At 38.4% G+C, this 17,948-nt stretch overlaps 1 protein-coding gene across 9 annotated transcripts in view; it reads right to left on the reverse strand.

The window, feature by feature from the left end:
• COL19A1 (collagen, type XIX, alpha 1) overlaps nucleotides 1–17,948 on the reverse strand; it is a 193,384-nt gene that overhangs the window by 113,913 nt on the left and 61,523 nt on the right. For 8 of the 9 annotated variants that reach the window (XR_001411381.1, XR_001411380.1, XM_014936919.1 and 5 more), the window contains exon 11: nucleotides 12,619–12,663. The exons of the other annotated variant lie outside the window; for it this stretch is intronic. Coding sequence is in view for 6 of the 8 variants with exons in the window: in XM_014936919.1 (XP_014792405.1) it covers nucleotides 12,619–12,663 (45 nt within the window). In the remaining 2 variants the exon portion in view is untranslated. The remainder of the gene's footprint in view (nucleotides 1–12,618; nucleotides 12,664–17,948) is intronic. 9 annotated transcript variants of the gene reach the window in all.

Here is a 17,948-nt window from a genome sequence, read left to right on the forward strand (position 1 = left end):
AGCTTCTTTGGTTCCTCAACTTCAATTTAAGAATACACAAATATGACCAATGAGCATTCACCAAAAAGTAGCAGCATAAAGCTGCTGTTTGGGTTAGCTACATTAGACACAAACTGCTGTACAATTTACCATTCTTTAACTTTTGTGCAGATCTTTGATAATAGCCTTAATACCCTTGACTTGCATGCATGCTATGTCAGGTCTCCTTCAAAGTAAGTATTTTCTAGGTATATCTACAGTAGCAAAGAGTGTGACACTGAAGACCAAATGATGCAGCGTACTAGGTGTTCACCCTCTATGTGTTTTGTTAGAGCTCTTCCAAACCTTCCTTGGAGTAGCTTTAGTCTGTTTTCATAATCTCAACAGCCATTAGCAATTGCAACACCTTAGGCTTGTTCCTGGAATACAACTTTCAGTTAAGCTTCAACCAAAAGGAATTATACTGCTCTTCTCTAGGCCAAAAAGTCATCTATATAGGACTGCAGCACCTTCCAGTCATTAAAATGTGCCTATTCTTCTGGAATATCTTGGTTGCTGAAGAAAAGCCAACTGGCAGTCTGGAGAAACAGAATCTGCTGGGGTATAACCCAGTGAACATGGGCTTTTTTTTGGTAAAAACAGTTACCTGATTTATTTACTTTACTAGGCATTGCGCAAAGAGCTGGGATAGCAGTGCACAGGGACACCAGGGGTAGGAAGAAGCAGCTGGAAAGGAGGAGATGGGGGAGGAGACTGTTATCACTGACAGTACTACCTAACAAACATTACTGCTAAGTGCAGAAAAGAAAAGAAGTGCTTTGGAGTTTTAAATACACTTAAACATGTCTGTTACTGACTTTTCATTAGTAACATCCAGATCTGTCTTTGCAGGTTGTGAAAGCTTCCCCCCCTCACATGTTCACACAGAGTTTTATTTTTAGCACATTCATGAACAAAGGTTCTGTCACCTCCTGTTCTACAGTGACCAATACGAGTAGCCGTTCTGTTGTCTCTTCTTTTATCACACTCTGGTCAAGAATTCTGATCCTCACCTGAATGGCAAACAGCTCGCACTTAAAACCGCAAGAGCCCATTTAGGGAGCCCATTGAGTTAAATACATGTATTTAATCTGCAAATTTACTTCTTCACATTCATGTCTATTTTAGAAATATTACATAAAAGGATTTTTAAAAAGGTGTCACAATATGAGGCTAAATTATAAAAACTACAAGTCTGCATAAGCATTTATGCAATTTATGCTGAATGTTGCTAGGTAATATTGTAGCATGAATACTGTTTTATTAGATCATCCTATTGCCTTTTCTCATTAGATACCTGTCAGTACTCTCTTTTTCATAACGAATAATCCTTTGCAGCAGTGCATACAGCATGTCACTGACAGTAGGAGCTGCAGTGGCCTCCTTGCTGTGGAGCCCCACCAGCTCCATCTCGCAGTGTGTCTCTGCTCAGCAGCTCCCAAGGACTGCCTCCCCTTTGGGAGAAAGGAGACCCACGTCAGGAGCTCTGTTCCGTTTGCTGTGTTGGAGTTACACACTGCCCCTGCCAGCAAGGACTCAGTTCTGCCTGCTCTGTACTGCTTTAATGCCGCCTCCCTCCAGAGCCTCCTTTCTGCCTTGAACTTCTTGTTAAAGAAAACTTTCCTTTAATAACTGCACTGCAGTAAATCATAATAATTCAGTCAGAAGCGATTTAATTTAGAAATCTATTACTTCATATGTTACCGAGTATTTTCGTGATTGTATTTTATTTCCTGGAAGGAGATGACTTATTCTAGCACACACATACATGCCTATGTAAACGCACAAGTGCATTAGTGCAAATGTGCGATTTTAACTGGAAATCAAGAAAATACACTCACTCAAAGTTAAACCTATCACTACATTTGGGATCGAGAAAAATATATCCCACCTAGACTACACTGTCAGAAAATACTGAGAATTACAACCATATGAAACTACTTTAATTTCTCATCCTGGCTAACTTTAAGACCAGATCAATGATACTACCTGAAGTTGTCCAGAACCTACGTGATCTGTAAGAAGCTGAAGTACTCATGCTATGGTACACTGTACCTACAATGCATCCCACAGCACTTCCAGTTAAAGACAACTCTTTCTTCAAAGATATTATGCAAAGGCATTAGTGAAATGTAAACAGGTTTTGCAAAAGTAAAATAGGAAAAAAGAACGGAAAAATATGTGTATGGGTGGGTGTCTGCACAACAGCAAAGGTAAAGTATGACCCAAAAAAAAAGGGAAGAGAGAAGGCACAGATAATCAAGGACACGTGACAAAAATGGCAAGCAGACAAAAAAAATAATAATCCAGAAACAGTGATAAGAAAATAAGTTTGAACAAAAATGACTGGATGTTGAACTTCACTCAGACCTCTTTCTCTGAGACTATCTTGTGGGAAACTCATATGACGGGCTATTTCCAGGCTTCTCTCTAATCCAGTTGAGGTCACATTTAGTTTGCAAATTAATTCTATTCTGGCATTTCTTATCTTTCGACTCAGCAATCACCTTTTAAAAATTCAGTCTGTTCAGATTAATAAACGGCAAACGAGAAAAATCATCTGTCATAATGAATTATAAGGCCTTTCACCAAAGATCATCTGTGGAGTCAGAAGAGAGAATATTTTCATTTACAGCAAAAAGCTCTATCACCTGAGCTAAAAGACTAGGTAGCTGCAGCAGCAGATGACCCCTCTCTTCTGATGAACCAAAAGCACAGGCTGAACATGGGACACCCTCCATTCATCACAGAATACAAACAATTCACTAGACAAGCCGATGAAAAGAAATTCTGTATTCTACTTTTGACTCTGAAAATGAGTAAGATCTGCTACTTACAGATAACTTCAGACCACATACCTTCTGGAAAGCAGCACAGTCAGACAGAAGAGCTAGGACACACTAGAAATCTTCGTTTTATTACATTAGTACTGATGTACCCCGCTCTGGCTTCTGAATTACTCTTAGTCTCTTCCATTTCTCTAAGAAATACACATACATATGCTGCCCGTTCTTTTTGTTTTCGCCAAGTAGCCCACTCAAGGTCCCTGCCCATGTCTACCTTCTCTGCTGGACGCAGCTGTCCTGACCCAAGCCCCAGCATTCACCCCATTGCTGCTACACAACTCTCAGAGCTGTTAAATGAAAACTGGGACCCCAACATGTCTACACAGAGAGAGGATGATGTTGTGCTCAATATGTGAAATGGCCATTTTCAGAGTTTAAGATTACACAGAATCTTGGGAGAGAGAAGTCAGACTGATAAAGATACCTTTCTAACACCAAAAAAATGCACCTGTCAAATGTTATATTTCTTATCCAAGGCAGAGAGTTCACACCAGCATTTAGGCATTGGCCTACTTCTTTTCTCTACTAATCTTGTTCTCAGCAAGACATTATTTGTTTACACTCAAACCTCATAAAGAAAACCATTTTGAGGTACACGGCTAAATCTTGTGACGATACCAAATTATACAGGATAAAAGAGATGAGGATGAACTGTGAAAAAGCAATAAAGGCATGATGAGATGAAATGACATAGCAAAAGAAGGACAAATTAAGTTCATTGTAGGTACACATAAAATGATGAAGACAGTAAAATCCTTATGTCCCATACGTAGCCATAACATCTGTGAACGCAATCACAGCTTCCCAAACGCAACGACTGTTAATAGTCAGTTCAAAAGGACCAAGAGTGAGAGCTTAAGGCCACACCCAAAGCTAAAGAGATAGTGAAAAAGCAAATTTCATGTGAGGACATATTAGGAAGGCCCAGATAAAGAAATGAAGAATTTAATTGTGATAGTATATACACTGTAGTTCTTGTCTATACCATCTTTAACCACTGCAACAGAACTCAAAAACATCAAGAGGCAGCTAGTAAGGATGATCAAATAAAGAACATATTTCACAGTAGGAGATACTAAGGAAGCTGGTATTCTTCAATTTGGAAGAGACAGCTCAGGAATGCATGATAGATGCTTATTGATTCTTGACTGATTCTGACAAGGAGAACAGGAATCTTGGAATCATAGGGTGGTTAGAGTCAGAAGGGACCTTGAAAATCATCAAGTTCTAACCCCCCAGCCCTGGGCAGGGACACCTCCCACTAGAGCAGGTCACTCAAAGCCCCATCTGACCTGGTCTTCAACACTTCCAAGGATAGGGCATCCACAACTTCTCCAGGCAACCTCTGCCAGTGCCTCACCACCCTCACAGCAAAGAATTTCTTCCCAATATCTAATCTAAATCTGCTCTCTTTCTGTTTAAAACCGCTACCCCTCGCCCTATTGCTACACTCCCTCATAAAGAGTCCCTCCCCAGCTCTCCTGTAGGCCCCCCTTTTGGTACTGGAAGGGTGTGATAAGGTCTCCCCAGAGCCTTCTCCAGGCTGAACAATCCCAGCTCTCTCAGCCTGTCCTCATAGGAGAGGTTCTCCAGCCCTCTGATCATCTTTGTGGCCTTCCACTGAATCCGTTCCACCAGGTCCATGTCCTTCCTGTGCTGAGGACTCCAGAGCTGGACACAGTACTCCAGCTGGGGTCTCAAAAGAGCGGAGGGGCAGAATCACCTCCCTTGACCTGCTGGCCATGCTTCTCTTGATGCAGCCCAGGATGCGGTTGGTTTTTTGGGCTGCAAGTGCACATTGTCGGCTCATGTTGAGCTTCTCATCCACCAACACCCCCAAATCCTTCTCCTCAGGGCTGCTCTCAAAGCCATTCACCGCCCACAGTGTATTTGTGCTTGGGTTTGCCCCAACCCACGTGCAGGACTTCCAGCAGAAGTAGTAAGGGGCACTAAATTAAATTGAGGAAGCAGGTTCCAAACAAACAAAAGGAAGTGGTTCTTCAAACACAAAGATAAATGGCATAATTCCTCACCACAGGATATTGCAGATGCTCAAAGTTTACACAAATTTCATTTACATGAAGGGAAAACTGCACTCGCTAATGGGAGAGAAGTCCATTGAAAACCACTAAATTCACAGAAAACACGTCCGGCTGAGGTTGCAGTCTCCATTAATTAGAGGCTGGAAGAGTACATGGAGAGAAGCATTGTACTTGCTTACGTTGTCCGTATGCTTTTCCCTGGGCACCACTCTGGCTATCATTAGAAGCAGGATGCCGAGCCTGATGAACCTTTAATCTGACCAAATGGGTATGTGTTAGTAAATTAAACAATGATACAGCTTGGGACCTCGAACTTGGTCATCTATATCATCAAATTGACAGACCCCAGCTGTGAAGGTCTTTTGCAGACATTTCAATGAGTCTAATTAGCATTTCCCTGTATAATTCCCAGACACAGTTCAAAAGTGAGCATACACTAGGAACTACTCCCAACAGGTAGTTTTGGTTAAGCCTGTTTCAAAGAGCAAGGGAGTTAAACAGTATGAAGATGGCCAGATCAAACCAAATACCACAGCACGACAGGATAATCCCTGGTAATGTTTAGCTTACTAGGATAAATGCCAAGTGACTGCTTTTATTCCAGGTAGAGACTTCCTGTAGAATTAACAATATGCTTTTCCTTTTCCCCTAGAATATCTGTGTACAGGTGCCTCTCTTTGTGATCGTTTTTGATCTGCTTGGTAATAAAAAACAACTCTGTCAAATAAAAACACTTGCATACCTATTCATCAATACGGCTGTCTTGTAAACAACATTTAACCTCATATGACTTCACACAAAAAATTCTAAAGTGCTACCACAATGTCAGAGCAGAACAATTGCACAAGCAAAGTAAAGAAAAACATTCTCCCCGACCCCAAAGCTTAAAAGGTGCAAATAGGTGGCTAATAGTTACAAGATGAGTAACAGAAAACTCCAGTACTGGAGTATTTAATACTTTATTTTTCATATTTTCATATAGTAGTATGAAAGTATGAAAAAGTTCACATTTACATGCAGATGGTAAAGCACCCAGTCTTAATTGCATGAAATAGGAGTTAAAGGACTTCAGAAAATCTTCCCCCTGCACCAATAAAGTATCTGTTTTGATGGCTAGCAAAGGTAAGAAGCCACATTTTCAGCACAGTGGCATTGACTCCACCTTCCAAACAGACTAGGGACTTGGACCCTTAGTCCATAATGCATGTTCTTCCGTTACTCCAAAAACCATCTGGACTAACAGGTCTGTACATGCAGTGGCCACAGTTACACCAAGACTTGCAGCTTACTGAATTTACTCTTCTCGTCTTTTGTTTAGACTGAAGCATTTCTAGTAGCATCTACAGCTGACAAATAGAAGCATTGTGCTATTACACAGGAGGGTTACTAACTGCTTCTCTTAACTGTCATTTTTTTTAGTATTTTTAATTATAGACCTTTGAGGTTCATGACTGTCTTCTATCCATGAGTAATAGCTTCTAGTTTTCAAGTAGATCAGAAGCATCCCCAGTACTTGAGCTGTCTCATGTGGACCTGTTTCATCACTGAGATTTATGGTACAGACATCAAAATATTGGAAATACTAAAAAATTACTAACTTAAAATAGCATCTTAGAAAGAAAAGGTGATTCCTTCTTCATTTATTTATGTTTATTTAAGAAAAGCATACTGAAGGCTGTGAAATAAAAGACTACACCTGGGGACAGACTGGAAGTTTGTAGCCTTGTGTCTTCTGAATGGATGGAAGATAGACAGAGGAGTATTTTATTAGGTGTGATAGGATGAAGCAGAAAATCTCGAACCTCCAGGAAATCTTCTTGACACTAAGATCTATTAGGATTTATCTTCTAAAGGAAATAGAGGAAACCCTATTTCCTGGGATAATTCAAATTGTACTTCACAAAATAGTAAATATATACAAAGAACATCCTGCGTTTAGAAGAAAATGAAGCAGATACAATTTTTTCTATATTTAAGCTGGACAAGCCCCAGACTCTCTCTCTTCTCACATGTACACACAAGCAAAAAGCCCAATCAAAACAGGCAAAAAGTAAAGATTAAAGGATGAAACTTTGGAAATAGTGAATTAATATCATCATAATTTTAGTTTCAAACTTTCCTGTAGTCAAATACATGTAAATGTTTTATTTTTATCATTTTACTGAGAAATATCAAGTGCAGAATTGCAGTAAAAGAGTCACCTTACCAAAGATCAAGTGTTTACAAGTGCATATACTGCTACATAGCTCAGCTCCAATGATATCCATTTTTAAAATCCTCTATTTTAAATGTGAGATGGGAGGGGAATATACTTTATAAAGGAAACTCACAACTTCTGAGATATCCTAGTACTGCAATTTAGTCTACAAAACGACATACCTTGCCTCTATGACTTAAAGTAGAAATGGGGATTTTATACCAGTATTTTGAAGCAGCTAAACAAGGCAAAGAATTTAGGTGTCCCCAGTTCTGTGAAATCACCGTTATCTATTAGTGACAACCCAGTCATATTTGCACAGCTATAATTAACATGTAAATGTGTTGGCTCTTCTATCATCACTATCCCAAATAAAATATAGATTTGTTCCACACATGCTGCCAAGTTACGATGAAATTTATTTGTATGTGTCCTAGCAGTGTTCTCGCTCAATTACAGAAAGAATTGTATCTGTGAAATATACTACCACAAATACTTATTATAACCAAGAAGGTAGACAAGATGACAGAAAAATGGGAAGCCTGGGTAAAGGGTGACCTTAGAGTAACTAAAGAAAGCAAGACCCAGGAGATAAAAGAATTAGTTACCAATTTGACAAAGGAAAAAGAGATCTTAGACGTTATCTGCCCAATTACCTAACCGGCTTTGGGCCAGTTCCAACTCCCAAGCTATGCATGTACTTCAGGTATCAAAATAAATAATAATAAATAAGAATTCAACCTCTTTAGGTTTCAAGATCTAAAATCTAACTTAGATTTTATTTTTTTGTTAAGCTCATAATAGCTTCCAAGCTCAAAACTTTGTACGTGCCCACTCATCTGAACTGAAGCACTTAATCATCTTGCCTCAGGAAATTTAGAAGCTACAGATTAAAGAAAAGATGACTGCTGGAGAGGCAAGGGTTACCTGAGAGACACATAAGACAGTTTAATTAAGTATTGAGATTTCTGAAATGAATTTTTCAAAAATTGCTAGTGACAATGTACATCTAGATAACTTATCTCCTCCCCCGCCTCCCAACGGCTGCAATAAAGCAAGTCAAACCAACTGGTGCTTGAGCTCAGGCACTGCCCTTTGTTTCTGCTTGGTAGATTCTGTTTTTCTTCATTTAAACTGATAGTCATTAAATTATGCACCAAATTTTGTGACACAACTTTAAGCATATGTTTTAAGAAAACTAGCAGCTCTGTTGCTAGAATGGAGGCCTATTTTGTGGACACTTCTGTTACCACAGTTTTCCCTAGCTTTAAAATCTGTTACTCTGGGGGTTCTGTGCTTTTTATTCTTTCACTCCTTTTTTATTCCTTTATTTTCATTCCTTTATTCCAAGGAGGCTTGTGACACACTCGCAGCAGGAACACATAACTTCACTGCACTACAATCTCTATATGGCTCAAGTTCTGGGTGCGTTACATAATCCGCTGTATCAACTTATTCCATATGTATTCCTTTTTGCCATTTTGCATTTATATTATTTCCCAGGGGTATAAAAACCATGATCAGATCTCTGATTGTTAGAACTCTGTCTCAGAAACAGAAAATGGTACAATCATTTAAGATAATCCGATCACCTGTATGTTCATGAAGCAAGTCTTTCTTTAGTTTTTTTCCTTTTCTGTAACCAGGCTAAAAAGTGCAGACCACTGGAAGGTGAAATTACTTCTACAATAAACAACAGTGTTAAAAACTCTATCCTAGTGGCTACAAAGCATCTCCCTTGCTGCACTTTCAGCCCATTGCACTACGGACAGAGCAAATACACCATTCCCTTCCTCTTTCCAGCAGTGTTATGTATCTGAAGACTGTTTACATATTTCTTTTCAGCTGACTCTACAACACTGAGTAATCTTCATTCATGAAATCCTTCCTCAAAGGTTATGCATTCCTGAGCACCAGCCATTCTCAGTGTTCTCCTTCCAAAATCCTTCCAGTTGAAGCCTTATCAATACCAAGTAGTACAGGACTATTTAATTAGCATTGCAGACAATATTCCATTTTAAACCATCTTAGTAAGAGTCACTTGCAACTGCCTGACTTCATTACCTGTGTTCAGCTTCTGATCCAAATAATCCTCAGATATTAATTTCTGGATCGATACCATTTGATTTGGTTTTTTGCAGCTCAGATTTATTCTCCCCTGCAGGTAGTTCCCTGCACTTGTGCCTTCTGTTGTTGGATCCCATTTTTTTCAGGCTACATCTCTGATTTTCCAAGAACATTCTGGATTTTAAAGCTTTTCTCTAGTTATTATCAGTCCCTCCTGACTTCCTATTATCATAAAGTGTAATACTCATACTTTCTGTCCCATACTGTAAAATGACAATTCAGAACAGTGTTAGAACAAGGATGGATCCACATGATATAGTCTGCCAGCAAACCAATTAAAATTGCTCTCAGCATAAACTTTTTTAGTCATGCTATAGAAGGGCAGACAATGTTTTTGTTGCAGCTGTAATTACTGTAATTGAGACAATGTAATTATGTAAGTAACACAAAGAAAATAGAATACAAAGGGTAATTAAAACAAATTTACAATGAGAGTATACTTCCCATGGAGGGAAATCTTGCAGCATAACACCTGCACACAGTCAGTACTACTGGCTTCTGTGAGAGAGAATCAATTTCAACCAAGACTGAAAAAAAAAAGAAGGGAGGCAGAAAAAGACTTCTGGATTCCTCAAGGAGACCCAAGAGTGGCAACAAAACCTTTAAACAACCTCGAAGAATCTCCCTCTATAGTTTAAATTACAGATGCCACCTGTATCTTTACTCACCCACTTCCACCTCAGTTTCCTACGTCCCCCCTAGAGCTTCTTCTGCCAAAGCAGAACAAAGCACAATAGAAGCCAAAGTCAACTGGTTTGATTTGGTGAGGTATAAGGCCGAGTTCATTTCAGGTATTCAATCCTATGGAATGATTTGGTCATCAAAACAAAAATATAGGATTGTTCATTTTTAATGTACTTCTGGAAAAAGTTTGGAATGGCAAATACACCATGTTCAGGCAGCTATGTCCCACACTAGGTGATATGCAAAACTGAATGCACAAACACTACCTTATTCTTTAATATGCAAGATGAGGCAGAGTTTTTTCTATGAGAAAAAAAAAAATCAGATTTTAAGTTCCAGGCTTTTTAATCATGTTCGTTGTGCACAAATAGGTAAAAGTGGTTTTGTGTTTTGTTTTTTTTTTATGACACTATGTTAAAATGCAAAGGTGTTGATACGTTTTTAATGCTGGAGTTCAGTAACTGGAAACTCAGCATTGCTGTTCTTCAATAAGTATTTGAATTAAGGCTAGATTGAGTTAACTGTTAAAGTTCAGGCTGAGACCTATCTCCCATAATCCTAAAACACATTATTTCCTCACAAATCATGATGTGTAGCTTCTGATGAGACTGTTCCAGATTATTTTTGAGTGGTCACTGGTAAGATCCTTTCGCTCATATATTTCCTTCCATTTGAAGGACAGCTGAATACATTGTTAATAGTTACAGTGAAAAATCTTTTAATTGGGATCTTTTAATTAACTTCTGAAATCACAAGAAAAAAGTTACAAAAGAATGTGCTGACTCAGCTTTCACATAAGAAAAATGCGACTATCAGTGGTTGGGTCATTTTATTACTGCCTCAAAATAAGGGAAATCAAGCAAAGAGAGTGTCAGCAACAGCTGGAACTACATGCCTGTGTCCAAACACAATTTATTCATAAAACTCGAGAAAAGCATAGCACAGCTGCAAAGCAATTATGACAGGGGGAAAATAAATAAATAAAAAAATTCACAAGCCCTTCAGAACTATAACAGAATAACAATCCCACCAAGGGAATAAGATCTGTTGGTGGAGATAGAAACACTCAAGCTTAACAAGTACTTTTTTTTAGAGGCTGAATCTTCACATTATAAATGTTAGTTGCTATGGATACTGTATTTTACTTCTGACACTTCTTTCTTCGTGGTTAGTGGAATTCTTCATAAAATCCTCCACAATTTTAAATCTGCTTAAATGCTGTTAATCTGCAGCATGCTTTCTTTAAAATGTGACCACTGGAAAGCTGGCTGACACTTTTCAGAAGTGGTGGTATGGTGGGTGAGTAAACATACCCATGTCCAAAGCAGCCTAACTCGCAAATATACTGCACTCTTTAAAATTCAGAAGCTGTCACCTACTCTCCATTTTCTTCAGTCTGAATATTGCCAGAACAGCAGTATCTGTCGTTCTTCATCTTTATTATATATAAATTCAGCATAACTGCTTTTCTACACCTTTTTCAGACAGTGAGCTGAAACACAGAGAAACCATCTACGACCCAAGTAAAGACTCTTAATTCAGGTTGCCTAATCCAAATCAGCCAAAACTAGCGAAAAAGCAGTAAACAGGCAGTACCATGGTTAGGAGCTGAAGTTTCAACCATAAACTGTCATCATTGTAACTTTAATTCCTATCAGGAATTAGCTAAGAACAGGCTCTTCCTTCCTCTTGCCCCTCAACACAGACTTGCCTTTGATGGCCTATGAAGACCTACCTGTCTGAAGCCACACAAGAAGATTAGGTTGCAACACCTAGAGTGACTGGTGCTGGCATTCTGTCAGTCAAGACAGCCTTTCACAGAGCCAGTTTATTAAATCCCATTTTCATGCACAAGCTTTTGAACTCTTTCTGGCTGCTACAGAGCACCTGCAATTAGGACTAACTGCTTCAAGCCCCATTTCTGACACCCACCAGTGAAGAACAAGGAAAGGCTTCTCCTGGAATTTACACTTCAAAATGTTTTATGGCTGTTGGGAGACTAAGAAAATCCTTAGGGCAATGTGCCAGTCCATCAGGCAAAGAGACTGAACTTCCAGGCTGAGGAAGAGCTAAATGTACCTTCACTAAGCTTGGCCACTGGCAGTCAAGCCAACTTGCTCTGAGTCAGATGTGTGCAGGAGACAATACTCATATCAACTGCTGTCTAGGTACACAGAAGTATATATATGAAAATTAAGCTTTTTTAATTAGCACTTAGTTATGATGTAGCAAATGTTAAATTTTGCTACTGCAGTAAATGTACGTACTTGGAAAAAAAGTGTGTAAAACATTTAGTAGTTATGATCAACTCAATAAGTTTCTATAAAAGTGAATTTGTAGTGCATAAAAGCAAGATTTCAGTACTATAAACACCTACATGTCATCTTAGCGTACACTCCATACTGTATAAATACCATAGAAATAAGATAGCAGTAAACACTGCTGAAGTCCAGTGGTTACGGTTCTGTTAGACTTCAATATTAAATCTTTTCTTAAAAAAAAAAAAAGTTGTTTCTAATGAACCACTGTTGACACTGATTAACACACATAAGAATCTTCTTATTCTTAAGTATTTCAAGAATCATTTACGTGGGGAAAAAAAAAAGTATTTTATTCATGACCTTCAGAAAAAAAGCTCTATTTGGTTGGCCATATATCAAGCTGTTAAACCAAAAAAATAAATAACATGGACAGAACAGTTTACCTTTTCACCTTCTTCACCTTTACTACCCACAAAGCCATGTTCACCCTGGAACACAAAACAATAAAATAAAAATCTCAAACATAAACATTCTTCAAATAATTGCATTCTTTAAATTAGTTCTATTACACTGGATTTTTATTATGAGATTAGAATAGAATAAATTATTTTGATACTGAACTCTTACTCAAAATAGTGTGAAATCTCTACAAAAAAATGACACAGCTTTCCACAGCTTTGTCAATTAACAGTAGCCATTTTTACATTCAGCCTTAGGGATCTTCTTGGCTTTAAAAATTCTGAGCTATTTATTGATGCTAAATCCACTCACTGCAGTTTGCTATTCTTCTGTTGTAACAAGAATAACACCTGTTTTATATCTTTATTAATGTATACTTATGATGTTTTGTGAGACATACAGCAGACATGTAGCCAAAATTATAAACTTGTAGCACAAAAACTACCTAATAAACACCCCCCTAAACATTCTCTTTCTCCCTCAAATCATCTAGCAGGATACGGTTTGCACGTCTTTGCCAGTCTCTAGAATTCAGTCTCATTGCCTCAGTACAAGCACATGACTTTCACAGGTGTAAAGATGAAAAGACTGGAAAATTTCCAAAATAAAGCATATGGTGTTTTCTAAATTACTTTCAAAAACTTAGAATGAGCAATGTCTAAATATTGCTGTAGATCAGACAACCGGACAACAAAAAAGATTAGAGTATTTGGATCACATGAAAATAGTTCTTAAGTTTTGTTTCATGCCCTGATTCAGAAAAAAATACTTCAGAAGACACTTTCATATTACCCACGTACCTAAAATCCCAAGAAGGGTGCCCCAGCTTGCACACTCTCCCTAACACCTATTGGGTTCTTGAGCCCACAGGGTCCCACACTTAAAACACTAGGTCCCCCAGGCAGTTGTACATATGAAGCCGATTGCTGGCTTCTAGGCTCGGCTCAAAGGAGAATTCTAGATCTTTCCCCCATCTCCAGGAGAGTGCACAGCCTACTCAGCAGGAAGAAGTGCAAATCTTGATCAATCAGGCAGACAAAACTGTTTCTCCTACTTCCTAAGTGAATGTTCCCTGTTATGCTGTTAAATTATTGCCGCCTCTGCCCCATGTTTTAAAAAAGCAAAAAAAGTCATCTGTACAGTTGACTGTTACTCACCCCTGCCTCTCAAATTCCTTTCGATCTGTTTCTCCTATTTCCTAAGTGAATGTTCTCTGTTATGCTGTTAAATTATTGCCGCCTCTGCCCCATGTTTTAAAAAAGCAAAAAAAGTCATCTGTACAGTTGACTGTTACTCACCCCTGCCTCTCAAATTCCTTTCTCCTTGCAATGCCCATGAAAATTAAGAATCTGATTTGGGCTTGCAAATTCCACTCAAGAAACCAGATGCTTAAAAGTTACGCTCAGCAACTGAGCATAAGTACAAACAAGCACCTTGTTAATCAAAAGTTTTTTAAAAAGGTTACTATCCAAGCTGAGTAACATGGTAAAATAAAAACAGTAAATCAATAGCTCTGAGTTGAAAGCTACAGACAATTCAATTCTGCATTTAATATAGGGCTTTCCAAGGAAAAGGTATAGCTAAAAACCTAGTAATATATCATTTAGAATTAAAATATGAAATATTGCAGCGGTTTGCTTTTCCATTCCTACTTAGCAGCTAAGTGTGTTGAACAGTTACAGACCGAGTGAGAACCAGGCTCTGCCACTCAATGCTAAGAACCACCCTCCATTTACAGGTTCATGAAACACATCACCATGAAGTACATTAAGTTTAGTCACAATAAATCTAAAGTTACTGAGCTAAATTCTACTAGAAGAATGCATCCGTGCTCATATTGACCTTGAGTGAGAGCTTAGGAGACTTATTAAAGGAATCTGATCCATTCATGGGTGTTAATTCCTTGACAGAAGTTTGCCATAGTAACCCGCACACCATCCAATTCAGCCTTCTAGCCAAGCCAGAATACAGCAACAAAAGAAAGTTTTGAAAGTTCACTCATTTGATTCCAAGCCAAGCAGAAGACAAATGTCTCATAGCCACAAAAAAAGAACAGAGACAAACGAAAGAATTGAGTCTCTCAACAACAACAGAATGGCCAATAAAAGAACAATTACTCATTAAAATGATATGAGTAATTAAGCAAATAAATACAAAGCACTCATGATATCCAACAATTAAAATACAGCTTAAAATATCTTGTTAAAATGGTATATTTCTAGCTCTACTCATGGTACACTTTTCAACATCTTCTAGCATCCCTCTCTAAAAATAGATGTTAGCGTGCTGGGGAAAAATTCTAATTAATCATTACAAGTAACCCTTAGTCATTCATTTTCTCCAGATTTACAATGTGAATTCAGAAAAATTCTTCATAGTCTAACTGTTACCAGATAATAATGTTTCATCTTCCCTGCTATACTGAATCCCTATATGCTAGAAAAAATATCCCACATTCACAGGTTTCTTTTGTGGAGACAAGCCATAAATGTTTTGCCTTGCACTGTTTAATCAGTGTGCTACAAATGATTATCCCTTCAACACAGCAATGCAAAAATAACCTCCTACATCAATATTGGTTCTTATTAAATCTAAAATGATTAATATAGTGTTTGCTTTAACTATTTTGGAAATATGCAGTGTATTTATAATCATGTAGTTAAATGGCTGTATATATGTATATATATTTAAATAATATTATATGTAAATATAATGTATTTACAATTCATTGATTTTGCAGCGTGTAACTGCATTGCAACACCCTATAAAATTAGAGATTTGTACCTAAAGGTTTTCAAAACAGAGAAAGATACTTTGTATCTGTGAACATAGCAACTTCCTTAGAATGCATTTACATTACTTTTTATACCTTGACTTCCACATAGTTATTTATCCCTAAAAATAAGAGACTTTCACATTAAAAAGATAAATATAAAGGAGATGCTATCTTAACATACAAGTGTGTGAACTTTATTAAGTGCACTGGTTACTTGTACTACCAAACAATATGGTGCCAAAAATTAATTAGGCATCACATTATCTAATCACTAAAAAAAAAGTTGAGAGAAACTTGTATCAATCACTTGGAATGCATTTTGCTATTTGGAACATTTTAGGCATTGACATGATTTATAATGGCAAACATGCTGGAACCTCGTGAGATTCTCTTCAAGGCTGGGAAAGGGAAACAATTACTGTAAAATACTTTAGGCATTTTGCAGATATGATTCTGCAAAATTTAAAGAAAAACCAACCAAAACCACCAAGAAGCAGTCAGATGCTTCTCCATCCTCAATATGAAAACAAAACATTTTTCCTTTTATTTTTAAATTTACTAGGGCACTCTCAGAAACTTTATTTACAGAATAGACTTGGTACTCCAGGGTTACTAGCACGGAAAACTCATCTTAATAGAAGCATAATCAGCACGGTCAAACACTACTTACTGTTTTGATAATTTATGGATACGTGCCTTCCATTACCCTGAGTATGACAGACCCTTGGAATAATCTAATAGCCCAGTGTTTTAAAATGAGGACAACTATTTTTAGCATTACAGAAATGGAGCGGAATGTTCAACAACGTACTGTCAGAGGGTTTGGGCAGCATCCTCCCCCGTGGAGCACGTACTGAGCCAGTCCAGAGCCACTGGTGGGGGCAGAGCTGCACTTCTAACGACTGAAAATCCCACAACAATTATACCTCATTATACGACACCTTCCTTAGCCTACTGGAATATTTCCTTGTTTCTTTAAACAGGCTCCTGTTAGGATAACCTGATAGAATATTAATTACATTAAAATATATTCAGCTGATATTTACTAAGACTTGCCCCGTGAATCTCCTGCATTAGTCACGTCAGGAAGTTTCTGTTAAATATTATGACATTGTGGTTTCACCGCCTCTACTGCTCCGTTTGCTCCCACTTGGTTACCGCTGAACTACAGTGCTCAGTGCTGTCCTCGATGCAGACTTGACTCACGGGAGCAAGCATAAAATCCCCCCTTAAAATAATCCGACAAATAAGAGCTTCTGACAGCCAAATATTTTGCTTCCTTTGCTCTGTTCTGCTTCCACAGCAGCCCCAGCAGAGCAGGTATGCCATGGTTTGGCCCAGGGAGTGAGGCCTAGTCAGAGGACTCTGGCATCCTTGTGATCAGGGCCCCCGTGGCTTTTTTCTGTAGCTGCTCAAGAGCCAGGCAAACAAGAATGGCCCTTCTGTTCTCATTTGCACCTCATAACATAACCTATGTGCAGGACGCATCGATTTTTCCACATTCCCAACTCTTCCTGATATCCTTTGGGACAAGTCTGACTTGCCTATCCGTTCAGGCAGCTAGATGCTAATACACTCCAAAGTCTTTGGGACAAGTCTGACTTGCCTATCCATTCAGGCAGCTAGATGCTAATACACTCCAAAACAACATTTGAAAATGTAGGTTTCGATGCGTTGCATGCAAACTAATGTATCAGCAGCCAGAGGCAGCTCAGAGCTCCAGAGAACATGGCCACAGGGCTCCTTACTCCAACTGCACTCTCTGTAGTTGGCATTGTCTCCTTTTTCACTATTAGCATGTCTTAAAAAGCACACAACTCATACAATTTCTATATTCAAATACACAAAGCAGACGTATTTCACAAATAAAGTGCATAAGTCAAAGGTTTGTTTCTCTATAACTGCATATGGCCTTTCTTTTTTTTCTTTCAGGAACTGACAATGAACTGACCGAAGCCGTTATGATAGATGTCAAGGAGCAGGTTTTATCTTGTCAAAAAAATATATCAGTAAGAGCAGAGCCTCTGCTGTTCTTTCTGCATGATACAAGAGGTATTCACAGCTATCATACGTCTTTGAAGAAGTGACAACTGCTGCCTTCTTGACCTCTTTAGTCAAGAATTACGACTCAGTCCAGAAGTCATGTTTCCAGTCTCCACTCTTAAATGCCACTGATTTCAAATGGAACACAACTGGACTGCAAGGAACTGAACAGCAAACAGAGGAGAAAAAATTAAGGCAGAACATATTATGAGCACGTAAGCAGGACCTCGAGTAGTTTGGCTTTAGTTCCTCAGTTGTGAGAGGAAACTAATTAGCCTCTGTGGAGCCCTCGGGCTGTAATGACAGAGCTTTACAAGCAGGGGGAATGTTCTAGGCAATGCAGAAGAGCGGTGGAACAGGATATCTTCTCCTCATTTCATCTCACTGTGTCCTAGAGCCTGAAGGGTCTCTACAATTTTTTCCTAAACTGTTCAGACTGAGTCAAGCATCTCAACTAACAGCTATTCTAATGGCCCACTCCCCAGTTACACTTGT

Source organism: Calidris pugnax, unplaced genomic scaffold, assembly GCF_001431845.1.
Source record: "Calidris pugnax isolate Ruff unplaced genomic scaffold, ASM143184v1 scaffold12, whole genome shotgun sequence".
In the NCBI taxonomy this organism is placed as follows: Eukaryota; Metazoa; Chordata; class Aves; order Charadriiformes; family Scolopacidae; genus Calidris; species Calidris pugnax.